Source organism: Perca flavescens, chromosome 9, assembly GCF_004354835.1.
Source record: "Perca flavescens isolate YP-PL-M2 chromosome 9, PFLA_1.0, whole genome shotgun sequence".
Lineage (NCBI taxonomy): Eukaryota > Metazoa > Chordata > Actinopteri > Perciformes > Percidae > Perca > Perca flavescens.
This window is the reverse complement of record NC_041339.1, coordinates 16,424,494-16,451,934: the sequence shown is the minus strand read 5'-3', so window position 1 is coordinate 16,451,934 and position 27,441 is coordinate 16,424,494. Positions and strand designations below refer to the sequence as shown.

At 42.5% G+C, this 27,441-nt stretch overlaps 2 protein-coding genes across 2 annotated transcripts in view; both read right to left on the bottom strand.

The window, feature by feature from the left end:
- Window positions 1-23,004, bottom strand: part of cpamd8 (C3 and PZP like alpha-2-macroglobulin domain containing 8) — a 42,927-nt gene extending 19,923 nt beyond the window's left edge. Inside the window, exons 1-28 of the mRNA XM_028587880.1 lie at window positions 22,351-23,004; window positions 20,047-20,198; window positions 19,509-19,531; window positions 18,650-18,815; window positions 18,179-18,231; window positions 17,692-17,709; window positions 17,067-17,121; window positions 16,728-16,841; window positions 16,328-16,412; window positions 16,002-16,110; window positions 15,523-15,750; window positions 15,245-15,415; window positions 14,744-14,872; window positions 14,406-14,604; window positions 14,011-14,189; window positions 12,453-12,602; window positions 12,165-12,326; window positions 11,919-12,061; window positions 11,148-11,210; window positions 7,919-8,150; window positions 5,849-6,002; window positions 3,843-3,973; window positions 3,624-3,675; window positions 3,201-3,499; window positions 2,266-2,334; window positions 2,023-2,179; window positions 1,696-1,872; window positions 191-272 (exon numbers count right to left, since the gene is read on the bottom strand). Of these exons, the coding sequence (XP_028443681.1) occupies window positions 191-272; window positions 1,696-1,872; window positions 2,023-2,179; window positions 2,266-2,334; window positions 3,201-3,499; window positions 3,624-3,675; window positions 3,843-3,973; window positions 5,849-6,002; window positions 7,919-8,150; window positions 11,148-11,210; window positions 11,919-12,061; window positions 12,165-12,326; window positions 12,453-12,602; window positions 14,011-14,189; window positions 14,406-14,604; window positions 14,744-14,872; window positions 15,245-15,415; window positions 15,523-15,750; window positions 16,002-16,110; window positions 16,328-16,412; window positions 16,728-16,841; window positions 17,067-17,121; window positions 17,692-17,709; window positions 18,179-18,231; window positions 18,650-18,815; window positions 19,509-19,531; window positions 20,047-20,198; window positions 22,351-22,436 (3,638 nt within the window). The 5' untranslated portion in view covers window positions 22,437-23,004. The remainder of the gene's footprint in view (window positions 1-190; window positions 273-1,695; window positions 1,873-2,022; window positions 2,180-2,265; window positions 2,335-3,200; window positions 3,500-3,623; window positions 3,676-3,842; window positions 3,974-5,848; window positions 6,003-7,918; window positions 8,151-11,147; window positions 11,211-11,918; window positions 12,062-12,164; window positions 12,327-12,452; window positions 12,603-14,010; window positions 14,190-14,405; window positions 14,605-14,743; window positions 14,873-15,244; window positions 15,416-15,522; window positions 15,751-16,001; window positions 16,111-16,327; window positions 16,413-16,727; window positions 16,842-17,066; window positions 17,122-17,691; window positions 17,710-18,178; window positions 18,232-18,649; window positions 18,816-19,508; window positions 19,532-20,046; window positions 20,199-22,350) is intronic.
- A 562-nt stretch (window positions 23,005-23,566) lies between these two features.
- Window positions 23,567-27,340, bottom strand: sac3d1 (SAC3 domain containing 1). The gene is made up of 4 exons (XM_028587669.1): window positions 27,236-27,340; window positions 26,115-26,523; window positions 24,858-25,140; window positions 23,567-24,479 (listed from the first exon to the last, which is right to left on the bottom strand). The coding sequence occupies exons 1-4, from the start codon at window positions 27,262-27,264 to the stop codon at window positions 24,013-24,015; spliced, it is 1,188 nt and encodes a 395-aa protein (XP_028443470.1). The 5' UTR covers window positions 27,265-27,340; the 3' UTR covers window positions 23,567-24,012.
- Window positions 27,341-27,441: the final 101 nt, after the last annotated feature.

The following is a 27,441-nucleotide window of genomic DNA, read 5'->3' as shown; positions in this document are numbered from 1 at the left end:
CCAGTGATTTAAACATATCAACAGGAATAGATTAATTTGAGCACAGCGTACTGAGATGCTGATAAAAAAGTTAATTGCTTTGCCCAGCAACCTATGTCCCAGTTAAAGCTGAAAACTGTGGCTACAGCGAAGTATAGTTTGGCTGGTATGAGCTGAGTACATTTCAACAGCTACACCTACAATGACTTACCACATACTGCCAGAGGAATCCCTTTCTCCGAAGGCACTGTACGATCCATCCTGCCGTTTGTAGGTCAGTTGTCTCTGGTAGCCTGGATAACAATAAAGAATGGGTGAGGACTTTAAGCAAGGACAGTTCCTCTAAATTACGGAAAATTTACCAAACTTATTTACATACTTTTTCAGGTTATGCAGAGCCAATCAGCCTGTCAACTCCAACTGTTTCTTTATCAATAATTGCAGATGCTTTGTTAAAAAAGTATCGTACTACTAAGCATTTCATAGGATTCAACACCAGCCAATACCCTGCCTATCTTTAAAAAGGTTAAGTAGCGGTTCTTCTTTCATCATGTCATCTTTGAAGTTCAGGCAGGAAATGAGAAGCAAAGAGGTGAGGCTGAAGTCAGGGCTATATTTTACAAAGACCAAAAGCACAACTTCAGTATGTGGTATTTTCCTGACCTTGAAATGGTCTTTTGCCATTCATTTGGTATTTTTATGAAGTGCCCAAAAAAAAAAAAAAAAAAAAAAAATCCAACAACATGTGATTAATAAGTAAATCATAGTATGTTTGTTCCTCTACTTATACAACCCAGCAGTTGAATTTGATGCAAAACCTCTACACAGATCCTAAGGCTCTTCAACAATTTCTCCGAGTCACAACTCGTTTACATCCATCTGCAGGATGGCCTGTCTCTGATATAGTATGCTAGAAAAGGTCTAGCAAGGGTTACTAAAGGTGAGTGAGTCTTTGTGTGGAGGAAACGGAGGAGGTGGAGTAAAGATTGGTCTGGGTAACTCTGAGTAACAACATCCAGCCTCATGTTCCGATCCATGATCCAAAGTATTTCAGTGCCAGCCAGGCCAGGGCTCTTCTGTCCAGAAAATCCACAGTTCCACAAACAACATCTATTATCCAAGTTAAACTTCACTCCAATAGTTTCCAGAAAAGCCAACAATTAGAAAACATTCCTTCCGCTTAGCATTAGGTCACTTTGGATAAAGTCGGGTCAGAAGGGATTCGACTTGTTGACATTCACGGCAAACTCTGAGAGCTTAATTGACTTAATTAATTGTCAAAAATTGGATTACTGATTCAGATTTGTCCAAAAGTAGTAGTACAAGATAACGAGTTTTTATGAAGTAAGAGCTCCGGGTACTCCGGACACTCCGCTAGTAATACATATCTTTACATATTAAGCAGTTTGCTGGACATCTTTTCCAAACCAAATTACAGAGAGTATATAAGACAGATCAAAATGACAAGAAATCAATAGTAAAGTGTACAAAACTCAATATTTCCCTGACAACCACAGTACATGTAAAACGTCTTGAAATAAGTGAATAAATGAAAAGCCTTAGGATAAGAGGTACAGAGAGCAAAAGAGAGTTTTTTTCAAAGCTTAGTGAAGAGCTCATCTTTGACCCACTTGGATCAGTCTGCATTAAAAGTCTGGTCTGCAGGGCGCAACATGTTATAAAAACCAGGATGTGATTGGGTTGTAGTTTCTTTACCTTGCAGCAGGTAGTCAGTTGCTTCATTCTCAACCTCAGGGCTGAGCTGCCTGGTCTTCTGCAGGTATTTGAGAACAAAGACGTTGGGGGCAAAGTGGATCATGTTCTGCTCCCCACATCCAAAGGGCAGCCGCAACAGCTTGTCCAGGTTATTAAGAGTTGGCCCCATCACATCCCCTGATCCAGGTGCACACATATAACACGTGTAAGCTTTACTGAACTAAGCTGAGGCTTTACGGATGTAGTATAACGCAAGTAATAGATAAGTAAATGTTTCTTAGACACAGTAATATGTATATGCATGCACACATAAAAAAAAAAGTTTACCAATCATAAATGCCGTGGCCCTCTCAGATCCAGGCACCATGTTGTGCGGGACCCCCAGAGTGAAGGCCTCATTGTGGTTCTCATCAGAGTCTTCCTTCTTCCAGATCTTAAACTCCCCAACTGAGCCCCAGCCTGTTGAGAAGCCTATGTGACGGACCTGGATGGACAAACAAATGTTTTTTTAAATGATCTGTAAAGATAAACTCCTGCAACTTGTACATAAATGCCATGAAAGAGTCAAACCTGTCCAGGGAATTGGCCTGCCCACTGGAGGATCACTGATTCATTGGACGGATGTAAACCATGGCCCACCTGGAGAGAATGATGCAGAGTGGCTGAAGGCAAACACTTTAAATAGAATAGTACACAAATAGATAGTAAACAAGAAAACATGACAAATCCACGAATCCACTTCAGAAAGCAACTGGTTCTTTTTTTGGACTCCCTCATACTGAGCACTAATAATGTCCTTCTGCCAAGTGTTGCCAGTGTGATTCACTCACCTCCCACACACAAACACAAACATACAAACAGACCCATGTAGAGCACATTTCCTCTCTGGTACTAGAGTTTCATTGCATAATCACATTAAACCAAAGAGCATGCAAGGCCGAGCCCCACAGCTCATTCAACCCAAAATGCCCTCGTCCCCAAGACAACAAATTAAACCTATTGGGCTGTAATACGCAGGCTTTTATCTGCTGCCTTTGGTGAATGGTGCGAGGCTAATGCTGGGACTGGGGAGCAGTGTGCCAGCCAGAGAGTGCCATGCGAGTACCAGGCCATGGATCACTGAGTGTCCTCAGTGACATCAGCCCGTTAAGCGTGACCTTACAGGAAGGGATGCCAGTAAAAGTGGCGCCAGTCCTCCTAACACACAGACCCCATGGCCTGCTGAGTCTTTTTCACTCTCTTCTCTTTGTGTCAGAGCATCACTTCTGATCTGAACACAAATCTGTTGCACTTTTTGGTGCAGGATATTTCTACTTTCTAAGTGCTCATCTGTTCACCCACGCAACAGTTAATCAATTGTTGCCCAATCGATCACAGTAAACCGATTCATATATTTATCCAACTCCTGACTAACGTGAGCCTTAGTACTGGAGATGGAAGTTTATAACCAAAGCATTACACTTTTTCTTAATGTATCTTCTTTTACAGTTACTTTATCTCCTTACCTGTACCACACCTCCCTTCCAGCTGATCCAGAAGCTGCGGAACTCGTCCCAAGAGAGAATGCCTGGCGTGGCGGCACTGATCAGGGGCTCGCCCATCTTGCCCAAGGATATCCAAGATCGAGTGTTTTGCCTACCACCAAGTACGATCTCTAGCATCTCTGCACTGTCATGGGGGCTGGCAGAGAGGGCAAAATGGGCATCGTTGTGGGTCTTCACTGCCACTTGGAACTGGTTCATCTTGGCCGGCTTTTTCACATACTGATACTCATACTTGTTGGGGGTAGAAATGTGGATTCTCTCTGAGAATGGAAACATTAAATACACTTAGGTTTAGTAAAACTGACAGTATTGACATTTTGCATATATCATTTCAAGAAAATGATTAAAAATCATATATCATCAGGAAAATATATCCACACTGACCATTGGGACAGAAGAAGACACTGTAGGTGTATTCCCTGGGAAGGCCTTCTGGCTACAAGGAGAGTGAGGGGAAGAGAAAGAAAAGGAAAAGTGGGATAAATCAAGAACATAAAAAAGGGTCTGACAGATTATCTCAACACAGTTCTAACCTAATGTTGACTGACTACATAAAGCAAGTGTTCTCCATCAACTGACACTGATCGATATCAGTTCTCTTACCTCCACCTGGACAGTCCTGCGGACATAATCTAGGCCAATTGGGGTCCTTCTATCGTCCACGTTGTTGCTTGTTTTGCCTGTCTGGAATCCATCTGAACAGCAGCTTGGTTCACTGTAGGCAATAGCACGGGCTATCGCAGAAAACAGACAAAATTAGCGCTCCTTATTTCAATTATGTCACGGCACAGCGTCACCCCACTGGTTGTCTAGCATGTCTTTGGAGTGTCGCACCAAGCCGGTCGCTAGGTCCCTAATAAAACATGCCAAGTTGGTATTGCTCTCAAAAGCCACAAGGATTTCAGGTTTTACCGCCACGGAAGAAATATAGTTATTTGAGTTATTGTCCACATCTATATGCAGTATGTTTTATCAAATAAAATGCTAACAGTAGGGCTGGGAAACCATAGGGCCCTTTAAATTGGCCTGCCTAGAGTTGCTTGGTAGTTATGACACTTTAAATTGTTTATAATTATCATTACAAAGTACTTCTCAGAGTACTTGTGACTACTGGGCAATATTGTTTCGACCTTTGCCAATCTAGACATTGAGGCTCATCCTATATAAAGTACTTAATAGTCACTCTTCATGGGGGGATTTAATAATAAAATAGATATCATTACATTGTGGGCAAATTGTCAAGGGATTGGGAAAACTTAAAAAAGTGTTTGTGAAGTCAAAAAGTCACTAACACCTGGATATGGTCGTATCTCTAATGTCATTTGTGGACAACAGCATACGTTACACAGGACAAACATGTCTGTAAGAGGACTTCCAGTTCTCTTGCTGGGGAGCACATTGGAAATGTGGCCCTGTGCCAGTGGCGTCTCTTTGTGTGTGTGTACTGAGAGGGAAATACAAGGGGCCAGGGGACTAGCAGTGGGGCCATGGGGGGCCCATTGACCGCCAGTGACCTGCAAACTCATCAACATGCCACTGAGTGTCACAGCACAGCTCTGGTTGCTCCCCCACTGCTGGCCTGCTTTGTTCTCACATGCGTTCTGGAGGGGACTGTTTGTAACTGTGGGTGGGTAACCAGATCACACAAAGCTCAGCCCCTTGGCCAGCAGAGCTCTCTTAAGTCAAAGGCTTGCCTTTTTGTGAGGCATCACACTGAGGGCACTGACGTCCTAGTGAAAGGCTGCTATTTTTCCAAGTGCTGCGCCACTTAAGAATTCAAGTAACGCTATTTCCATGATACAGCACAATCTAATCTGTATTGTTTGTATTAACATCAAGACTCAGAAGCAGACCTTCAAAACAAAGTCTGAGCCTGCCTCCTTTCTGATCACGTGACAGGGATTGTTGGATATAAGAATAGTTGATCCTAAATTGTTGCAGTAATTTAACTCTACATAATCTATGTCTTTAAGTAAGTTTAAGTTGCTTTGTTTTTTTTATAGTAATACAACTGTTCATTTTATCTTTTATACTGACGAACAGTGAAAATGCAAGCCTGGAGAAAATGTACATGGAACAAGATGATGTTAAAAGCCTACCATCCTGCCTATAAGTATTTAAAACTAGAAGGGCATCTGGAGAGCGCAGACCTTCGCCAAGGCCAAATGCCCTATCTCACAATGTTAACAACATTGAAAAATAATTTGTGTATTTGCCCCTGTGAATCCGATTTTGCCCGCTTTAATGGGTTCTTCCTTGGCCCATGCTACACCCCTCCACCAAGTTTCATGAAAATCCGGCCAGTAGTCTTTGCGTTATTCTGCTGACAATCAAACAAACTGAAAACATTAAACCTCCTTGGCAGAGGTAATTATGGAATACAAAAGTTAATAGAGAAATCAGGAATCCGCATTCATCATCCATTGAGTTATTGTTAATAGTTTGATTTATTCTATGGTAACTGCTTTCTTCCATTTTTTTCCCCCATTAAAGTTTTTTTTTGGGGGGAATTTTTATTCATCTGAATCGACGGTCAAAAGCCAGAGAGTATCATATGCTGTGCAGATTGTAAAGATTGTGAAATATGCTATATAAATGAACTTGACTACCTGTGATGTTTGCTGACCCCAGTTCAGTAAAAGACAATACAATGGACGTAGGTGTAGCCTCCCCAGGAGCAACACACTTCTTCCTGGTAAGGTGGTGCTTTCCAGGATGGCCAACAAACTTTATGCCTTTCGGAACAGAGACTTTAACATGAACCTGTGAGAGGAGAGCAGAGAGGAGAGGAAGAGACAAATCAGAGGCAATTGATCTTCTCTGACAGGCTACAATTACATCATTTCTGCCGGCACGCCCCTCCCTCATATAGCGTGTTCTCCTCAAAGCTCCGAAAGCGAGGGAGAATTTTTAAATCACATTGTGAATTTTCCATGCTGACTGACTCATGCTTCTCAAGCTCCCTGAGGGATTGAGTTCCACTCATCGTCCAATTTTCACACAGGGCTCAGTAATGCAGAGGGATCTTTTAACTGTTCTTTATCCACACGCCACGAGTTGTAAATAACTGAGCAGAAAATATAGGAATCACATGTTGCTGGGTTGGACATCAAAGGAAGGGCTACTCTGGTTTGTATATTCACCTAACATGACATCAAGGCAGCACACGCACAGGCCATTTAACAGGCTCATCTGCAAGCATCATGATGTCATCTGTGTGGAGCGCAGGATGGACCCATTAAGGCCAAGACAGAGCTTAGAGGGCTATTCAAAGTGAGCGCTAAACATACTGGGCTGATCTCAGAATTTCACAGCACAACCTGTGCTTCCTTTGGCCACCACCTCCAGTCCCTCAGTACCCCTGGACCTACCTACATACAGTCCTTCCATAACAAGCCTTGCTTCGTTCATCACATTGTTTTCACATTCTGCTTAATGTAGACATAAAAAAAACAACATTTAAGGGCCATCACAATGGTTTGCATGTTTTAGCCCATCACCTATGAAGCACATCATGTGTTTTTAGGTTGGTTTCAAGCACCTGTAAAGTCTACTCAATGAACACTTCAAACACTGTTTCACTTTGTCTGAAACTGAGGATAGAGTGTGTGGTAAATTGTTCAGAGTGTAAACCCCACGAGTTTCTCATATTGGGCTGTGTAAAACAACTTTCCTACTTTGGAGACAGCTTCTGTTATCTACTCATGCCATTACACTGCAAAAATCAACTTGCTTAAGACATGTCTTTTTTTGCTGTTATTTCTTTGTTTAGCAGTTTAACCCTTTTTCTGACAACTTTGTTTGGTCAATTTCCCACGCCCTTTTTTTGTTGATGCTATCTCCCACTTTCCTTCCAGGAAGGGTGTAGACTTTCAGCGTGTCTTCTCTGAAACATATGAAGTCGCCATCGACTTCTTTTTCACTTGACAGTGAGGAGCTCGACCAGTAATGCACAAATAAAATCTTAATGCACAGGTTATCACACGTAAGTTATATTCAAGACTTTTGACGACCTTTTTAATACCACATAGAAGGCAATTTACTATCAGTTTGACCATCAACCCTGTCTAAGCATGAAAGTATGATGGTGTATGGCCTAGAATTATTTATTAGATTTTTTTTTATATGTATTATATTGTAGAATTTTCCAGCTGTACATAACAATAATTCCTAATGATATAATTAACCAAAGTAACGGGATCTGGACCCAAATAAGTGGAAGAAAATAGATGGTTGATGCACCCTGGGGTGCACTGAGGAAGGGCCAAGGGTGTCGCAAGATTTATCATATCATTATTAATTTACTGTGTGTTTTTGAATGTTTCACAACCTTAAAAAAATCTGTGACATTTACATTAAGTATGTTATGTGTATTTTCAAACATATCAAAACAGAGAAAAGCCCATGTCACCAAGGTTGGGTGGCTCGCAGTGCCATGACAAAAAAGTTCTTTGAAGGGGTAGCTTTTTTTTGGGACTTTTCAACACCTGCAGATACCCTAAAACCTATTTTTTTCAGATGGCAAACAGTTATGTAACTTGCACACTAAAGCATGACTATGGCAATTTATCATCTTCAGAAATAGTTTAAGATTAAGCGACTGCTGATGAGTCTTATATGCTGCACTGTGGAAGCCTAACTTGTTTCCTGTCCATTTGCCCTCTCATTCATCATCTTACCTCAGAGCAGGTTGGCAGGTAGTTGTAGACAGTGAGGGGAACTTTGGTCTGCTCCCCTCTGATTAAGCTGTAGGGCAACGTGAAGTCGACGAAGAAGGGCTTGAAAGTACGAAGCTCCACTCTCTTTGCTAAGCCCAGCCCCTTTTCCTCTGACAGGCCAATAGCTTCTGTCACCCATGTGGTGATGGAATCGGGCACATCCAATCGCAGCTCAGCTTCCCCAGTTTCAGAGCTGTGAAAGTGACACATGTTGGATGCAACTTGAGTGGCAAACTTAGTTGAAGAGTGACTTTAAAAGGTTTTTAGCATTCTTTCATGGTTTTATACAACACAAGCAATAAGAAAAAAGCAGACTACAAGGACAGGCTTGATGAATCACTGTAGATCACTTTTATGTTAACAACACCTGTGTCAAAACCAACACCTGCACCAATGTAACTACAGCAAACACTCTAAAATGGATATAGGTGTGAGGGACAGTCAGGTGTTGGCCCGATCTGTTTCTTTGGATGAAATGGACTGAGCTCATTATTGGCAACGCATATTTAATGTTGGTCTTGGCAAACTGTTGCAGGGCATAATAAACTTGAAAAACTCCTTGTACGCCCTTCCTTTTGATCAAATATGCCCAAAATCCACTTTAATAGACTTCTAAGGGGAAATCAGAGCATTAGACTTCACAGGAAATTAGGCAGCGCTGAAGTCCCATCCAAAGGAATTAAGCATATGGAAATCTATGGGCAGTTTATTTATATTGGTGGAAAATGAATGGAAGGAGCTGTTTAAAAAGTGACAGTCCGTTCCAAGATCGGCCAATTTAAATGAGGCACATTCACACCCAGAGGGGGAAACCACTGGAGGCTGCTGGAGTGATGGAACACCAGGCTAGACTAGTAATTTTCCTCTCCTCTCCCATTCCTCTCTTCTCACCTCCATCTCTTATCTTCCCAGCACCACTGTTTTACCCCAACTTCCCATCTTCTCTTCCACCTTTCCTTTTTTTTCCACCTATATTCAGTGCCTGAAATAGGCCGGTACTCACCAGTACTGAGTACCCTAACTTTTAATTGTTATTAACAGTATTATTAATAAGCTGATATGTATACCAAAATAGGCTATATACAGTGGGGGAAATAAGTATTTGACCCCTTGCTGATTTTGCAGGTTTGCCCACTTACAAAGAATGCAAAAATCTACAATTTTAATCACATGTACATTCTAACAGTGAAAGACAGAATCCCAAAGAAAATTCCAGAAAATCACATCATATGAATTTATTAAAATTGATAACCATCTGATGAGGAAAAACAAGTATTTGACCCCCTGGACAAACAGCAAGTATTCTGGCTCCTACAAGCCAGTTAGTCTTTCTTTAAGACACAGCCCCAATCCGAACCAATTATCTACATCAAATACACCTGCCTCACCTTGTTACCTGTATAAAAGACACCTGTCAACACCCAAACAACCAGCATCCAACATCACCAACATGGGCAAGACCAAAGAGCTTTCTACGGACATCAGGGACAAGATTGTTGATCTGCACAAGGCTGGGATGGGCTACAAGAGAATCGGAAAGCAACTTGGAGAGAAAAGATCAACTGTCGGTGCAGTTATCAGGAAATGGAAGAAGCACCACACCACCGCCAACCTCCCTCGGTCTGGGCCTCCACACAAGATCTTGCCTCGTGGGGTGTCCCTGATCATGCGAACGGTGAGGAATCATCCCAAAACCACAAGGGGGGAACTGATGAATCAACTGAAAGCAGCTGGGACCACAGTTACAAAAGAAACGGTTGGTAACACACTACGCCGTCATGGATTGAAATCCTGCAGCGCACGCAAGGTCCCCCTGCTCAAGAAGAAACATGTACAGGCCCGCATGAAGTTCGGCATTCACCACCTGGACGACTCAGAAGAGGCCTGGAAGAAGGTGATGTGGTCAGATGAGACCAAAATAGAACTTTTTGGCCTCAACTCAACTCGTCGTGTTTGGAGGGCAAAGAACACCGAGTACAACCCAAAGAACACCATCCCCACCGTCAAGCATGGTGGTGGCAACATCATGCTTTGGGGGTGCTTTTCAGCCAAGGGGACGGGACAACTCCATCGTATTGAGGGGAGGATGGACGGGGCCATGTATCGTGGAATTCTGGACCGACATCTCCTTCCCTCAGAGAGAGAGCTGAAGATGGGTCGAGGATGGGTGTTTCAGCACGACAACAACCCTAAGCACACCGCCAAAGCAACAAAAGAGTGGCTGAAGAAGAAGCACATCAAGGTTCTGGAGTGGCCTAGCCAGTCTCCAGACCTGAATCCGATTGAAAATCTTTGGAGGGAGCTTAAAATTCGAGTTGCCAGGCGACAACCTCGGAACCTGAATGATTTGGAGGCTGTCTGCAGGGAGGAGTGGGCCAACATCCCTGCCGAAATGTGCACAAACCTTGTCACCAACTATAAAAACCGTTTGACATCTGTGCTGGCCAATAATGGCTTTTCTACAAAATATTAACATGCTGTTTGTCCAGGGGGTCAAATACTTGTTTTTCCTCATCAGATGGTTATCAATTTTAAAAAATTCATATGATGTGATTGTGTGGAATTTTCTTTGGGATCCTGTCATTCACTGTTAGAATGTACATATGATTAAAATTGTAGATTTTTGCATTCTTTGTAAGTGGGCAAACCTGCAAAATCAGCAAGGGGTCAAATACTTATTTCCCCCACTGTATATCATGATTTATTGTGAAAAGCCAAGCAATTCTATGTAAAATCAGACATTCAGCACCTCCACATAGCCGAATGGAATTATCATAACCACATTTTCAGACGACGATTCGTCTGTCGACTATTCGGGGTCACCCCTACAAGATATACGTACTGTATGATTATAAATATATCCAAGACACACGCAACAGTCATGTCAACTGCTGAATTAGGGTACTGGCACCTTTTTTTCCTCTTCCTGTTTCTTTCTTTTGGTCTCCTGTCTGTTTCATCCCTACAGGGTTTTGTATGTTTTCTACACTCTTCTCTTCCCCACTCCATCTCTCTGCTCTTCTAAATGCTTTAGATTGTGACTAAATCCCATATAAGTATAGACAATCTGATGCACCTGATATTTCTAGCCTCAGGCATGTAACACACACACACACACACACACACACACACACACACACACACACACACACACACACACACATATATATTTATACAAAGATTTAAATACCTGACGTTGAGGCAGTGCCACACCCAAGTCTCTGGGAAAAATGTACGCCTACGCTTCTCTGCTCTGCAACCAAAACACAAGCTGACATCAATAAAAGGTTTCAGCTGCTCACAATAAAACAACACCATGATTGCATAAATTATATTGTTCTGGATTCTACACTGACATCAGTCAAGTAATGTCATGTGTTTAATGTTCATCACTAGAATGAGAAGTATTTGTGGCATTAAGGAATGCAGACCTAAAATATGGACAAACCAACAAAACTTTTCTTTTGTCATGTTTTTCTCTTTCTGGTCTATTACTCGTTTTGGAGACCTTAGGCATGACAAATACTGAAATGTTGACTAATGGTTACTAGAATATAGTTCTAGGAAGCATTAAGTAATTACTGCTCTCATGGGTTTGCTTTCAAATTGTTTCTAATTGTTAAAAGAGTATAATAAAAGAGTCATGCCTAAGCAACTGTGTGTGGTCTAGTCAAAGATCACAGTGGATTTTCATCAATAACTTGTTTTCTACCATCCGGCATTAAGGAGAGTGGAATAATAATAATAATAATAATAATAATAATAATAATAACAACAACTCACATACAGGGACCTTTAATGGTTAGAGAGACCATCCTAACAGAGAAATCTGAGAAAGCATGTGGGTTTCATCTATTAAATAGTCATTAGGTTTTATATGAGTTAAGAAAACTTTTGAAATAGGACAACACTTGTTGATGCCCAGAGACGACCTCTGACCTCTCTATAGCTTGTCCTTTACCTGGTTGTGGGTCGAGAGTGCATGGCAGCCACTAAGGTGGAGGTGTGCGGCTGGAAGGCAGGAACGGCCTCGTCGGTGTACATACTTCCACTTTGCCGGTGGTTTAAACTCACCATATCTGTCATCACAACCAGCCCTGTTTCCTGTGTTAAACATACAGAGAAATAAAAACACACAATGATTACTATTTCTTATACCTGTACCATCACTGTGGGCTCTTTAAACAATGTGTGTGTATGTTCTCACTGAGAAAGCGAAGCGTGCGTCCTTTGTGATGTCCCAGTGCCATGGGAACACAGAGGAGCGCCTGCGTCTCTTTAACGACAGCCCAGGCCACCAGAAGTGTCCGTCATCTTTAAGAATGCCGAAGGCATCGGAAACGTCAAATTCTGCTAGCTCTCTAAACACCTGCCCAGAGGAAACACATTCATTTCCTTGTTTTAAGAAAAACAACAGTTAAGACTTAATAAAAGATTAATTCACATTTTAAGGTGGACATCGTGATAGCAAAATACCACTAAACTTAGGACCGACCTTGTCTGGACTGAGCTGGAATTCGGGCTTTAATAGATAAAGGCTCTTATCCACAGTGGCCACACATACACAGGAGCCTTTTTCTCCCCGGACGTGCAGGGTCACGGGGTCCCCTGGCATGGACTCATTATTTGACAGAGAAACAGACACCTGCAAACCAACCAACACAATTCAACAGACGATAACCTTAACCATAACATTTCTATGGACCAGCATGCATTTACACAACAAGTTGTTTAGACGACAATATTGTGCATTCAACCTCAACCAATAGTTGGCAGCAGTGATGCAACTAACGATTTGTTTAGCTATTAATCTTTAATTAATTAATTGATTAATCTGCTGACACATTTTTAGTTCAGTCAATTCATTAAGCATTGGGTTTATAACAGTAAAAAATGCCAATTTTCAAAAACAAATCCTCACTTTTTTCTGATAAATAACATAAATGATAAATCAATTATTAAAGTTGTTGATTCCTTTTATGTTGATCTTCTAATTAATTAATTGATAAATGTGTCCGCACTAGTTGGCAGTGTTGCCTGATAGTTCTTTAGTAGTTCTTATTTTCTATATCATGTACAGTAGACAATCCTACACTGTTAAATAGTATGATGTGATGGGAAACATAAGGACAGAGAGTGGAAAACTACAGACTTTGAAAGAGGGAGGGATGGTGAGAGTCCGCCATGAACTTTCACACGTGAAAACTATTTTTCAGCAGCGCTCAGTCACAAATTAGATGCCCTCCTTTCACCACTCTGTAACCTGTCATCCTCTGTTGTCACAACCCCTCTCATCTCCTACGGCCTCTGTCTAATCATGCCCTCGCAACCCCCCTCCAACACACACACACACACACACACACACACACACACACACACACACACACACACACACACACACACACACACACACACACACACACACACACACACACACACACACACACACACACACACACACACACACACACACACACACACACACACACACACACACACACACACACACACGTAATGGCATACCAGGGAGCTGTAAATACTTCAGGGAGTTAACTCCACCTAATGCAGGCAGGAACTGGGGAGCTCTCCCAGGCCAACACAGCTGTTTGTTTACAGACATTACACTGTGGACAGAGCTGGTGCATGGATACTTGGACTCAGCTTCAAAATGTTTTCCCAGGTTTTTACTAAATATTACACAACAAAGCTATACTATTTTTATAATAACTAATTCCTATCGAACATCAATGTCTGGGCAAGGACCATCGCCCCAGTTACCATAGGTTTAATATGTTTGTATATGAATGTGTGTTAATACAGGTGAATAAATAGGCGAATAAAGGGTATTACAGATAAAAATGCTTTGCTCAGGAGAAATAAAAGTTTATAAAGAGAAAGATTTTTGTCTATTCATTCACATGTTGTGGTGAATAATGCCGATATAAATCATATATACTCGAATGCCCTCTGTGTGGAGTACCAATGGGCAGGAGAAAGCAGGGAATAAAGCCTTTTTCATGTACATTGAAGCCTTATGTTTCAATAATGCAAACCTGGTTCTCAAAGTTAGGCTGGATGGGGATTTGCAGACTGTCCGTGACACCTTCGCCATTTTCCCTCACATAGTAGACTAGCAGACGGCTGAGTGGTGCCATGCTGTGGCTAACAGGGAAACGCAGATACGACACGCAGCTGTCCATCTCGGCCTGGGAGGAGGAGGAGTCTGCAACACCTGGCAGAGGGACCGCAAAAAGGACACAGTCTTCATAAAGACTATCTGGTATTCTGACGTTTAAAGACATCGGTGATAAAGATGCTGGGTGCGTGATGCTTTAATAAAGTGCTGGCCTGCTAACTGCTACTACAATGAAACTACTAAAAAACACAACAGACTTCCTAACAAGTGTAAACCAATCTATTAAAATCCAAGGGATAAAAACGTACTTACCAGAGGCGGAGGGAGGCAGCTGGGTGGTGTGAATGTTTTTTTCAAATGTGACTGTTGCCCTTTTTCCTCGGTGCGAGGCAGTCAGGTTGGCTGGTTGTTGGCCTGATAGGATGATGTTCCCCCTGGATGCCACCTCGTAGTGTAGGGTGAAGTTACAGGGACAAGTGGATTTAAAAGCAACTTCTGCTTCTTGGCCGACCTATCGCACACATAAAGATTCAAATACATCATCATGTTACTGATGACACTGTAGGATTATGATGATAATGAGGTTTCAACCCAAAGCAACAACAATCCACGTTCAAAGGGGATTTAGACAGAAAAATGGCAACACGGACCTTGAGGGGGGCGCTGGGGCTCTGAATCTGGATGTGACACCTGCTGGGAGAGTACCAGCTACTGATAGACAGGTAGCTGGGCAGGTACTGGTCTCCAACTGTCTTGCCGTCGATGGAAGTCACCTTGGTCTATATCAAATGACAAATAAAAAAAAAGTTTTGCATAGTTTATGTCTATCTTGGTTTTCCCCTTGTGTGTAATTTGGTATGGCCAAGCCAGTATACAGTATATGTCCCCTTTTGTCTCATTCAGTTAGGTCGGTTTGTTTAGTTCATATCTTGTTTCGTTGTTGCTATTTTTGAGTAAAGTTATATTTTGTTGACCTCTTTCATGGGCCTAGATATTAAGTTCTTGGTTTATATTGTTTTGTATTTTTTGGGTGAATAAAAAACCCTCCGTTCTCCTCATTGCCTCACTGTTTGTTCCCTGACAGTTAGCTTCCCACTTCACCCTGTTTATATCACCTAACACTAGAAACTGCTGCTACTACAGCCACTGACCTCTAGCCAGACATACTGGGCAGCGGTAGGGATGGAGGGGATCTCAAAGGTGGCCTGGCCGTCTTTGGAGATCAGCTCGCTGGTGTAGACGTTGTCCTTGGGGGTCAGCTCTGCCTTGACACGAACCCTCACCCCATCAGCTGGGCTCCCATCAGGGTAGGTCACCTCAATCTAAAGGGAGAGAGTTAACAAAGCGTAGGTGGGAAAATACAAAAAGCAGACAACAGGATAGATATGAACCAATGCTGTTAGACCTGACAAACATTTTGCTGTCTCACCTTCCCTTTGTAAGGCAGACCAGGCTTGAACTGTTTGCGCGTGTCCTTGGAGTACTTGATGTCGATGAGTTGTTTATGGACGGGTGTTGAATCGTCAAATGTGGTTTGCCTGCTCCCATCTATGCTCGTCACTGACGCCCAAATGCTCACAGTGCCCCTGAAGTGGTCGGCTACATCCAAAGGCATCATTTCTTTGACACACAGGCTGAAGTTTGCAGAACCTTTGATCTAAGAAAAACAGAGGAGGAGTGATCTGGTGTTGTGAATGTGTGGAACATAATTCTAGTGGCAGGGTTTCAAATCACCCATAATAATAATTAATTACAATGTATGTATGATAATAATAGCATGAACAAAGTTCAGCCCAAACAAACAATTCAGACAACACAATCAGCCTTGAATTTGCTGTTAAATTCCTAAACAGGAGCATTAACACGCAGTATCAGGATACCTGTTGACCAGGGAATAAAAAAACTGACCTCCATGGTTTTAATCACAGGATGGCCCATCTCATCATGGTAGTAGCCCACGCCATTCACTGTCATATTCACTGTCAACTTCCCTGTCACTGGTTTCCCAAACGTATACCTGTACAACATTGACATGTCAGAGACCACTACATCTACAAGGCAGCCAAGGTCAGTGAATCAAGAAACAATTAAAAAGCATGATAAATGTATTAAAACAGAGTTACTACATGTACCGCCATTTCATGGACAGTGAGCCAAACAAAAGTCCCCCTCACAAAAGACAAGGGCCACTTTTGTTTGATATATTCTATGATGATGAATTTGAAGTGACTTACTTGGCCCTGACAGTAGCTTGCTCGCATGAGCTCAGATCACGGATGTAGGGCGGTGGATCAATCATCAATTCAAACTTGGGCATCACTGTGAGCAAGGTGACAAGAGTGTTACTTGTATTATGTCTTGTGGCTTTCTGCATAAAATAATGTCATTCTACAACAACACTCATTGCAGGAGTGTCTTCTTGTCTCTAAAGATGTCTATTATTTCTGAAACAATTAATGAATGAATTCAATTTAACGTTTAATTTGCTCCACAAACAAACAAAATACACTAAACATGGACTGTCAGCATATTACCACTAGAAATAGAAACACAAGAAAGAACTACTGGGGAATTTACTCTACAAAGTACTCTTGATAAACAATGTGATTTACTCTTGTACGTGCACGGTCTCACCATATTTCTGCACTTCAAACGACTTGTTATAGGTGTGGCCCTGCACCTCCACAAAGATAAACCACTCTCCAAACACAGGCTGGTCAGACAGAGGGAAACTCATGTTCACAACGCCTGTAGGACAGAGAACTCTAGTTAACACCTTCGATGCTTGTATGCTCGATAGTAGAGTAACCATATACATACATCCTGATACGACAGTACATTACAGTACAGCACAAAAATAGTAGAAAATCCATCACTTCAGTAAAAATATGACCTAGAGAAGCACTGCAATAAAATTTGAATCTATCAGCTGCACAATGATGGTGCAAATACATTACAGAAGAGGTGGCTCACCACAGCAGACAGATTTTAGACTTTTCCACTGGACCATCCTGGATCCTCTTGGATCCTGACAGATTAAATTAGACGTTCAGAAACCAGGGTTAAGATGACTCCTTACACATGTGTGTATGTTAGTTATTCATTTGCATATTGTCATTACACAGTGACAATTGTTGAGTCAGGTCTAACAGTCCTTGTACTGAACTTGACCCAGAGGCCTGGCTCCTGTCAGACCACTGTCAAAGTAGGTTTAAGGTAAGAGAGTAGAGAAAGAGAACATCCACGTGTTTGTCACTAGCTATAAGTCATGCACGGGCTTCCCGAAGCTTCTTATTTGCCCAAAAAACAACTCAAGATCTGGGAAGAGACAGAGACAATAAATGAACAAGGGAAGTAAGGATGAGAGAGGGAGACACAGTGTGTGTGTGGAGTTGTGTGTGTGTGGGGGGGACTGATAAAGACAAAACCAAGAGCCAACAAGAGAAGAGGTTTCTTTCATGTTGTTTATCCTTGTACTGTTCCAAAGAGCACCCTGTTATCTAGGTGAGCTGCCCTGACTTCTGCTCTGTAATCTTCGACCAGACTGGGAACTAAAATTGCCACTGTCCCCTGGGTGGTCTCGCCAGCCTCCACTCACCAAAACATACGCCTCAATCTGCAAAACAAAAAAAAAAAAAAAAAAAAGAGAAAGACAAGAGCAAAACATTATGAATTAAATACAACCTGTGAAGCCTAAAGAGGATCCTAAGCCTCTTCCCAACGCTTCTCCCCACTCGTTCCTTATCCAACAATCATCCATCTGTGAAAGTGAGTATTGCGCTGTACCAGCAGCAGAGCTTTATAGCTGCAAACATCAATAAACCGTCTGTCTGCATAGTTGCACAGTATATTTGGAGCCTTTGCTAACATTCCAAGAGGGGAAGGACTCTAGCTTGGCTCCTGTAAATAGGTAACTGTACATTTCTCTGCACTCCAGACCAGGTTTCTCCTCTTTAATTCCAGCAATTAGGGCTGGAAAAGTATGTTCATGCTAAATATGTTGTCATTCTATTGCCAAAGTCATATGGTAAAAAGGGGAATGTGTCAATTGTATAACGTAAACACCGATTTGGAAACAAAATTACCTTGTCATTTACTGGCCTCAGGTCGGGGGTGACAGTGTACACATTGATGAACACTAAAGGCAGAAAAAGAAACAATATTGTAAAATACAGCAGGTTTGCATGATTTTAAAATGAAAACCGTCATGCATAAGAATATTTACTAGTATTTCTGTACGGATCAATGAATGTGGCCCATCATGGACCAAGTTCAAAATTCTTGTTCCCTGACCAAATTAACTGTCTGAATTCATTTGATGGATTCAAATGCTATATCCCAATCAGAATACACCATAACACCTATCAGGATCACATAATCGCAGCACTTATTTTCATCTTTGTTCTTCAGTTTGAATCCAGCGTCAACATGACGGCATCTTTTGGCTGATTTTCTTAAACCAAATTTGACTCTCTGACAAAACCCTAAAAAAAAATGAGCCTTGGTTATCTGCATTTCTGTGCAGTGATTAACTACCAGGTGCACTATGAGGGAACCTTTATGTTTGGGTTTGTAGACGGGCTTGTCAGTCTGGACGAAGACAGCTGTGCCCTTGCTCTCCACTGTGACGGTGGTGTAGTTGTGGAAGATGTAGCCTCCCTCTGTGAGGTGACGGTTCCCCCACACCTTCAGATGGGCCTGGCCTCTTAGCCCCGAGGGAACCTGCACGCACGCGCACACACGCACACACGCACACACGCGCACACACGCGCACACACACACGCAAAAAGAGGATTTAACAAAAGAGTAAATTAGGTCAATTTGAAATGTTTACTCCAGGTAGCTGTACACAACTGACCTTGTTTTAACATTTAAAATACAATTTTTATAGAAGTAAAGCTACAGCATAACAAAAAAAATGTGAACACCAGAGGAAGATGCCAAGCTATAACACAGCACACTACACATGACTGTATTTCACGAGAATGAGGGTGGAGGTTACAGGGAGGGGGGGGGAGAGAGAGAGAGAGAGAGAGAGAGAGAGAGAGAGAGAGAGAGAGAGAGAGAGAGACAGACAGAGGGGAAGAATCAAGTTGTGTTTACTAGATTGATCTATTCCAGCCTTCGGGGGCGGCCGACCATACATGCACGTCAACAGCTGTTGCATATTATATTGAGGCTGTTACCTTATTCCCAATGAATGAGCAGAGACAGATGTTGCATTACAAATAATGTTAGTGTTGATTTGCATGTTGCCTGAGGAATGTGCACACAACGGACAAGGGGCTCTCACTACTGTGCAGCTGTCACTGCTAAACAGCGCCGTGCATTTTAAACATCTCTGGAAAGCAGCATGCATATTACTGTAGGCCACTGCTGAGGAAGACAAATGAGAACCAAGTTGAACAGACTCACCTTTAGTTTGATGGTGCCTTTGTCTAAAATGGAAACAACGAGATATTTTAATGTGGGATTTTCACATACTTGTATCACAGTTCATCTGTATAATACCATTAACATCCAGTGGTTATGAGAGCTACTAGACTGTGGTTGAGTTCGCCTGGAGGTGTTCACACTGGGTTAGCAGGAAATCCAGCTGCAGCCTGTCTCTATGCCACTCGAGGTATAGCAAGCACCATCTATTAATGGTGCTGTCAAACAAATCACACACTGTATACACTAAGTGACTGGTGGGATAGGCTGAACTGGTGCCTCCAATCGAAGATAATTAAAAGCATAGCTGGGCAGGAGCACACAGTGAGGGCAAAGGTCAATCGGGCTCACGTTGTGTGTGCTTTTCGAAATACGTCTATGTTTTTGCCTTAGCATGTCTGCTCTGTACATCCTTTAAATAAATCACACAAAGTAGGTGTCTCATAGCTCAACTTGTTAGTGCAAGTTTTCGCTCTAAAAGTGATGCATTGTGCCAGTGTAACCTTAGCGTTGTTCTCACCGAGCACTGAGCCGTGGCTGTGGGCGACCGTCTGTCCCTTCACTGTCAGCTGCACCTGGACGCGCGTTTCTGCTTTCGCGTTAAAGATGGTTACGCTCACGCTCTCCTCTACGCCTGCTCGAAACACCGAGGGCGCAGCGACCAAATAGCCCCTGTGAGAAGAGCAAGGGGAAGGTGATATGGAAGGAGAGCAGAGGACATGAGAGTACACAGAGGAGGAGAAAAAGTAGAAGTGGCAAAACAGAGGGAGAGGTGAGAGGTCAGAGAAAAAAAGAGACATGAGGAGGACAGAGCTGTATGCTGACAAATATGAATTGCACTTCTTATGATACCACGTACCACTGTAAGTGTATGTCATTGAGTTCTCTTGCAAGAAGTCAAACAGGTGAACTAAGCATAAATTCACATTTCTGTTGCCCGCTTCTCGCTTTCTCCCTGCGCACACACGTCCACATGCATAACAAAACACACATACAATTACAAACAGGGACATTCCACATGGATTTGTGCGAGATCAGGTTTAATTGCAATGTTTACCAGGGACACGGTACCTGTTGGCCAGAGAGCTTTCTGCTCTAGTGTTCTCTTTGGGTGGTCTGGCACCTCTGACAGAACCTTGGCGTGTGTTTTGAAAAATAATAACGACTGAGATTCCACACAGTCACTCTGACATTTAATTTAGGGAAGACGCCTGTCACTGAGGCCACAGAGCAAAGGTCATTCTTTGATGCTTATCAACAGTCTAAAGGAAGAAAAAAAAAAGCTCAATTTAAGTTTTATTTAGATGAATGAATATGCCATCTGGCGCTGAGGAACTATAGCTCTCAGGTAACACAGACATAATAATATTAAATTGTATTTGTCAAGCATTTTGTAGACCCTTTGCTCTTGTTAGTGTGGTCCTGTATAACTAAATTAGTAGTGTGGTCTGTTCAAGGTTATGTAAGGGCGTGTGGAGCAGTTGATAAAAGCATCCACCAAATGATGTGTTGCGTTTCAAAAAGTTACTTGATTTGAGAAAAGAGCCAATCCCAAATGAATGATGCCACCCACACATACCTGAAACAATATATACTGAATTCATCTCTGTGTTTGTTTCAGTCCTGACCATGTCACTCAAACTCTAATTTTGAAGGCAAATAGGCCAACTCACCCCCAGAAAACTTAGCTGAAGATCACACAAATTAGGAGTGAGCAAAGCCTCGAGTCCAAACCCAATTGCATGCCTGAGAGAAAGATCAGGTGTTTGGCATTACAGCACTACAGCATTACAGCCGGAGGCAACAGTTCCTGAGAGAGAGTCATGAGAAAATCCCCTGGAAAATAAGGCTTCTGGAGAAGGAAGATAATACGAGGAAATTGACTCTACGCGTTTGATCTACAGTGAGTTTAACCAGCTCTTGGATGAGCCCGGATCAGGTGGTGGAGACCATGCTTATTTCAATCACATGGCTCGATGTACTCAGTTCTCATTGTTTTTGCCCAACTTTTGTCCTCAGCTAAGAGCTGGTCAGTGCCTGAGAAGGATTTGTGTTCTCTCTTGTGGGTGAAGTCTTTAACAGCCAGTTCTTTTCAGTTCAGCCCAAATTTCACCCTCAGCTCAGCTGTATAATATGAGAAAGATTTAAGCTCTCTTTTGTGAATCAAGCCTGCATTTGTCAGTAAATGTTAATTCACTACATAGAGCTGAACTCAACCCCTCCCCCCTGGACTACCTTGGAAGAATTGTTTACAACTCTTTACCATTAACACAACTCTCAAGGTCAGGATTAAGCTCCCAAGCAGCTACCGCCTGACTGATGACACCAAAGAGACAAAAGTCTATTTGGCCTATTTTGCCTCTGGGTCTGGAGGGATAAATTGAATAAACCAGGCTTACTGCTACTACTTAAGTATTTGTCTTTATCTCAATTAGCATGAGAAACCGTCTCCGAAAAAATCAGCAGAGCAGACTACCTCGACATCACTGTGTGAATGCTCACTGGTCCAATATGAAAAACTGAGAAAAAAACATTAATGGCAAGGTGTTGTGATCGTAAAAAGACGTGAAATCCAATCTCACATTTTAGAACATTGATTTTGCAGGAAATATTACAAATCAATAAAAAAAGATGTTGGCAGCACATATTTTGATTCAAATGCTCAATGTTTCTGTGACCAAAATTTCTTTTTTATCCATTTTATTTAAAAACTTACAAGTTTTGTAAATTACAATTCCCAATTGAGAACATCGGGAATGCTTGTAGTGAGTTTCAAGCAAAGCACACACTTCAAAAGACAACACATGCAACACAGGCTACTTACGGTCTTTCTTGCGCATAACTTCTGCTCACGTTGCAGATGAACAAAGTCCATGCAAGACTCAACGCTGTCAAAGACCACCGCAACATGTTGGCCTCAGTAAACCCAGATTTGCTGGATATCGGCTCTCCCCTCTGAAGGAGTCTGGGATCTTCCAACTGTAATGAGAAGTTAAATGAAAATCTAACAGTCTGTGTCTACAGCTCTCTCAGTCGATCTATCCATTGAGGTTGGTTGGCATGGTAGCTGTGCAAAGCTTCGTCCGGAACCAAAGATCAACTTTTTGTAATCATCCCACTTCGCCAAATCCAGTTCCAAGCACGTTTTCTTTTTTTTTTTCTTCCTCTTAGAGCCCCGAGTACACGGACAGTCCTCTCCCATGTGCCTTCACCCGCCCCGGTTCCGTTCTCTCATATTTCAGCATTACAAATTGTAAAGCGTCCTCCCACTCCAGCGAGCAGAAATGTCACTGTAAATAAACGTTTGTAAAATCCGTGCAACTTTTGCTTCCCCGATTGTTGCCTGCTGATCTCTTTTAAATCGGTGGATCTTTTTTTTTTTTGGTTTCCCTGCTCCTGCAGCAGTGAGTCAGGAGGCGATCGGCGTCAGGCTGCGCTTCATTCACTTGAATAGCTCCTCTCACTCCTGTGCTGCGGGAGCATGACTACCCCCAGTGTACGCAGCGGCACGCAGCCTGCCGCCGTTTAAAACGATAAATGACCTGCACACTGCACATACTTCTGGTCCAGCTGACATCTCAGAAGATGAAGACCGGCTACAACTGGTTCGGTTCAGTTGACATCTCAAAAGATGAAGACCGGCTACAACTGGTTGGTTCCTTTTGCGTTGGAAAAGTTTGAAAAAAACAACACTAAGCAAAACACTTGTAGCATTTTAATCACTTCTTTTTGCACTTGCTTATATTTACTTCTCTCTCTCTCTAAAATTGGCTGTTAACGGACCGACAGTGTTTGTTGTCTCATCTGAGAAAGGGACTGGTAAAAGAAGACTCTTCATCCAGCTCCTTTCCGATCATGGATATGTAATGTTATCTAGCAAATAATTTATGGTTGGATTATAAAATGTGTGTTTCCATGAAAATGTGGAGTGAAGTAGGTTGATGCCCTCTATAGATATCTGCTGCCCTCAAGTGGTAAGAGAGCTTAGATGCCATTAAGTCTCTCCGAGTTCAAAGAATGACTAAAGGCATTTCTTTTAGGTAACAAAACATTTATTTAAATACTTCTGAGGTACTGCATTAATGAGAATAACACTGTTGCACAGTAGGTTTTCTGAAATGCTTAAAAAAAATAAAAAACATGGTATGAAATTAACATAACATTTAAACCGTAACATGACCAGTAACAATATTAAAGAAATTCACATCTTAATGCACCAAATGCATGATCAGGATTAAAAAGCACCTCTAGAACCAAAAAGGGAACCTTTCACTGCTGAACCATTATGTTGAACATGTGTCCTAGAAAGATGCCCCAAGGCTCAAATCCAATAAGCTAACAAGAGTAGAAAGATGAAACCACTGCAGAAGTGTTATTAAACTAGACTTTAAATCCCTGCCAGTAGCACTGGTCTCCCTGTGGAGGAAGAGGAGCACACCCTATGGGTACCAATCATTACTTGTATTACTGATTTACTCTTTATTTGTCAAACGCAACCGTGAATGATGTTCCCAACACTGAGATCTTTCTGTTTCTCTGCCACTATGTTGTGATACGTTTGACAATGCAGTTTCCCCTTCTCAGGCTCAGTGAAAGCAGCCTTGGAGAAAACCAATTGGTTGCCCTGATTAACATCCACTCCATACGCCCGACAGAGTCGGGCTGCGAGTGACGTGTCTAAGGACAAGAGCTGAGCCAGTCCGTCGAGAGGAAAGCGACAGTTGCGGCTGCAGTATCCGTGGCTGTATATGAGCAGCAGATCTCTTCGACACGTCACCAGGTGACGGTGCAGAGCGCAGCCCTGTATGAAGTTCAACCTCCGAGCCAATCGGAGCATACGCACGGGGTTTCGCTCCAGAAAAGCTCGGTTGATGGAAAGAGCGAGTGCGATGGCAGGAGAGCTGCGGAGCCGCTCCGAGAGCTCCATGATGTGCTGCGTGGCACGAGATGAACCTGGGGGAAGACAGGAAAAAAGAAAGCACGCATGAAGAAATTATCCTAATCATGTCGGAAGAACGCCTTTCAGGTGACCAGCTTTTAAAATGTCTTTCAAAAAGCAGGAGTTTTGAATCTGCTTCGAGCAGAAATCGCTACAGATAACATGCAGACTCAAGTATGCCTGCCGTTGAGTAGGACGTTTACAAAATCTCCTGACTGGGGTTACACTATGTTGCCAATGGTAACTTATTCAGGGTAGGACTGCTTAATAGACAAACTTTTTCCATCAGTCCTCTGCATCAATAGCCTGCTTATTTAGATGAGGTTTAAACATGGATGCAAATACACCAAAGCAAAAACTTGTACTAAAAAAAACAAAAAACAATGACCAACCCAAATTGTACAGCAGACCAAGAGCTTGGAACTCTTCCTGGTTGGGATGCGGCCCCGTTTCAGTTGCGTAGCAATCCAACAGCCAGCTCAGACTCTCCTGTAGGTGTGTGTCGTTAATGCGTGGGTCGTAGAGCCGCAGGGGCTCACCGCAAAGCCGATATGAGGCATAGATAAGGAAACGCACCGTCCGCTCTAAAATGGCCACACATTTCAACCCAGACACCCTCTGAATGATCATGTCCTGCTTCACGCCACGCAGCCGATCAAAGACAAAGCTGTACACCTGGAAGATAAGTTACATTTTCTTAATATATTTTGTGAAGAGTTTTATTTTTCTGTATTCATTATTGCAACTTCAACATTAAAAAGGTCCCATGACATGGTGCTCTTTGGATGCTTTTATATAGACCTTGGTGGTCCCGTAATACTGTATCTGAAGTCTCTTTCCCAAAATTCAGCCTTGGTGCAGAATTACAGCCACTAGAGCCAGTCCCACAATGAGCTTTCCTTAGGATGTGGCATATCTGTGTCTGTAGCTATTGAGGAGGAGAGAGGGGGGGCCTTGACCAACTGCCACTTTGCTCGTTTGAAAGCCATGTCTCTCTCTCTCATGGGTTGGCCAAATTCTCTGGGTGGGCAAAGCAGAGAAAGGGGAGGTAACCTTGCTCTTTATGACCTCATAAGGAGCAGATTCCAGATCGGCCCATCTGAGCTTTCATTTTCTCAAAAGAAGAGCAGGACTGGGGGAACTAATTAAAAAAAAAAAAAAAAGGTCATGCCATAGGACCTTTAAAGTGTTCTTACTGGGCTTGTAACAAATTAGCCATATTACAATCAAATTTACCAGCCTAGATCCTTAAATTCTAATACTTCACCTAAGTTTTTCTGCAAAAGATATTAACGTAAATTCTACGGCCACTGGTCGCTGAATAAATTCAGTCAGTCAGCTTGTAGGCATTGTTACATACGGCTTGTGCGATGTAAAAAAGCGTTACACTGTGTGTCCAAAAGCCAAATATTTACTCATTGCTATATGGTCATTTTGGGCCTTGTTGGTACTCTAAGAATAGGTTGCTGGACACGCATTTTGTTTTGAAGGATGCTTACATGAAGCTGTGCTGGTTAACTGTCAAGTGTGTGTATGATGCCAAAAGTTCCAATTATATATGTTAACAATTCCCTTTATATGTAATCGTTTTTCTTGACCAAGGTCTAATTGATGACAGTAAAAACAGAGACTGGGGAAACGCTACTTGCCTCAGTCCATGGGTGCAGGTGAGGGGACGCAGCAATGTCATCAATAAGGTAACACACAGTTTTCAGCAAAACAGCAGGTGGACGGAGGTCAGTGGGGTTTGTTGAGTCTTTTCCAGCTGCTGGTCTGGAATACTCTTTGACAGCCCGCAAGGGGTCTCCTCTGGGCCGTCGAACTCTTTCTGTGCCTGCCAAGATCTCAAAACGGTGAAGGCGGTTCTGCACCTCACGGTCCTGCAGCTCACGAGCAGGGCACATGGTCTGGCAGGTCCCCCTGGGCACGGCTTCTTTTCCATGCTGTTCACAACTCTCATCCTCCTCCGCCTGTGCTTTGCCTTGGCCTCGCCACTGTTCTTCTTTCCTCTGTCTCCATTCTCCTCCTGCTGGTGCACCCCTCCTCTGAGAGAGAGAGCTGCTTGAGGGAAACAGGTTAGCTGAACATGTAGTCCATCAGATACACAAAAACTGCTTCTCCTCTTTTGTGGTGGCCCTAATTTACACCGACAGCCTGTACCCACTGACACGTTATTCTGCTCTGACTGGGTATGGCTACATTTTTTCTGTATATTGTTTATATTTCTTTGTGAAACACAAAACTGATTTAAGTTACTTTAATCTTACACTATTGGGAGTGCAGTATGCTAACTTATATTTTCTTAATCGCCTATTATTTTACTTTGTATGTCATGAATTGGCACATCAAGGGAAGTTATTTCAAGTTCATCTTATGCGTGTACCACTGCCTTTCAATCTTTGAGTTAAGTGAGCTGCACTTTGTTTTTCCAATCGTAACGTCAGCTCTGTCTGACATCTTTGTTCGTGTTCGCTTCTATGATACAACAAAGGACACAACAGCAACGTTTTACCAGTTAGTAGCTGGTAACCACTACAACGTACTGGTAGTTTCTACTGGTGTCTAACGTTATACTACCAGCGTTAGTCAATTAGCTTAAACAGTTAGCCAACTTAGCTTCTAACGACAGTACAGCGCGAATGGAGTTTCTACTATCGAGCATTATGTAAGTTACACGAAGCAAGCTGTCAACATAATAGAAAACTTGGCTTTGGATGCCATTTTCAACGAAAGGCTTCATATTTATTTGAAATAAAACCCATGTACTCACATGCGACGAGGCACTCTCCTGCGGTTCATTGGTGCTTTGAAGACTGAGCGTCACTTTACAGAATCAGCCAATAGAAATTGTTGCGTAAATGTAACGTCACATCCTGAATTGGACGCGACGGCTTACATACAGTTGAAGTGAAACCTGCCGTAGTATTGTTTTGCCATTTCAAAACATGTGTTAAACAAGCCTCAGTTTGTGCCTCT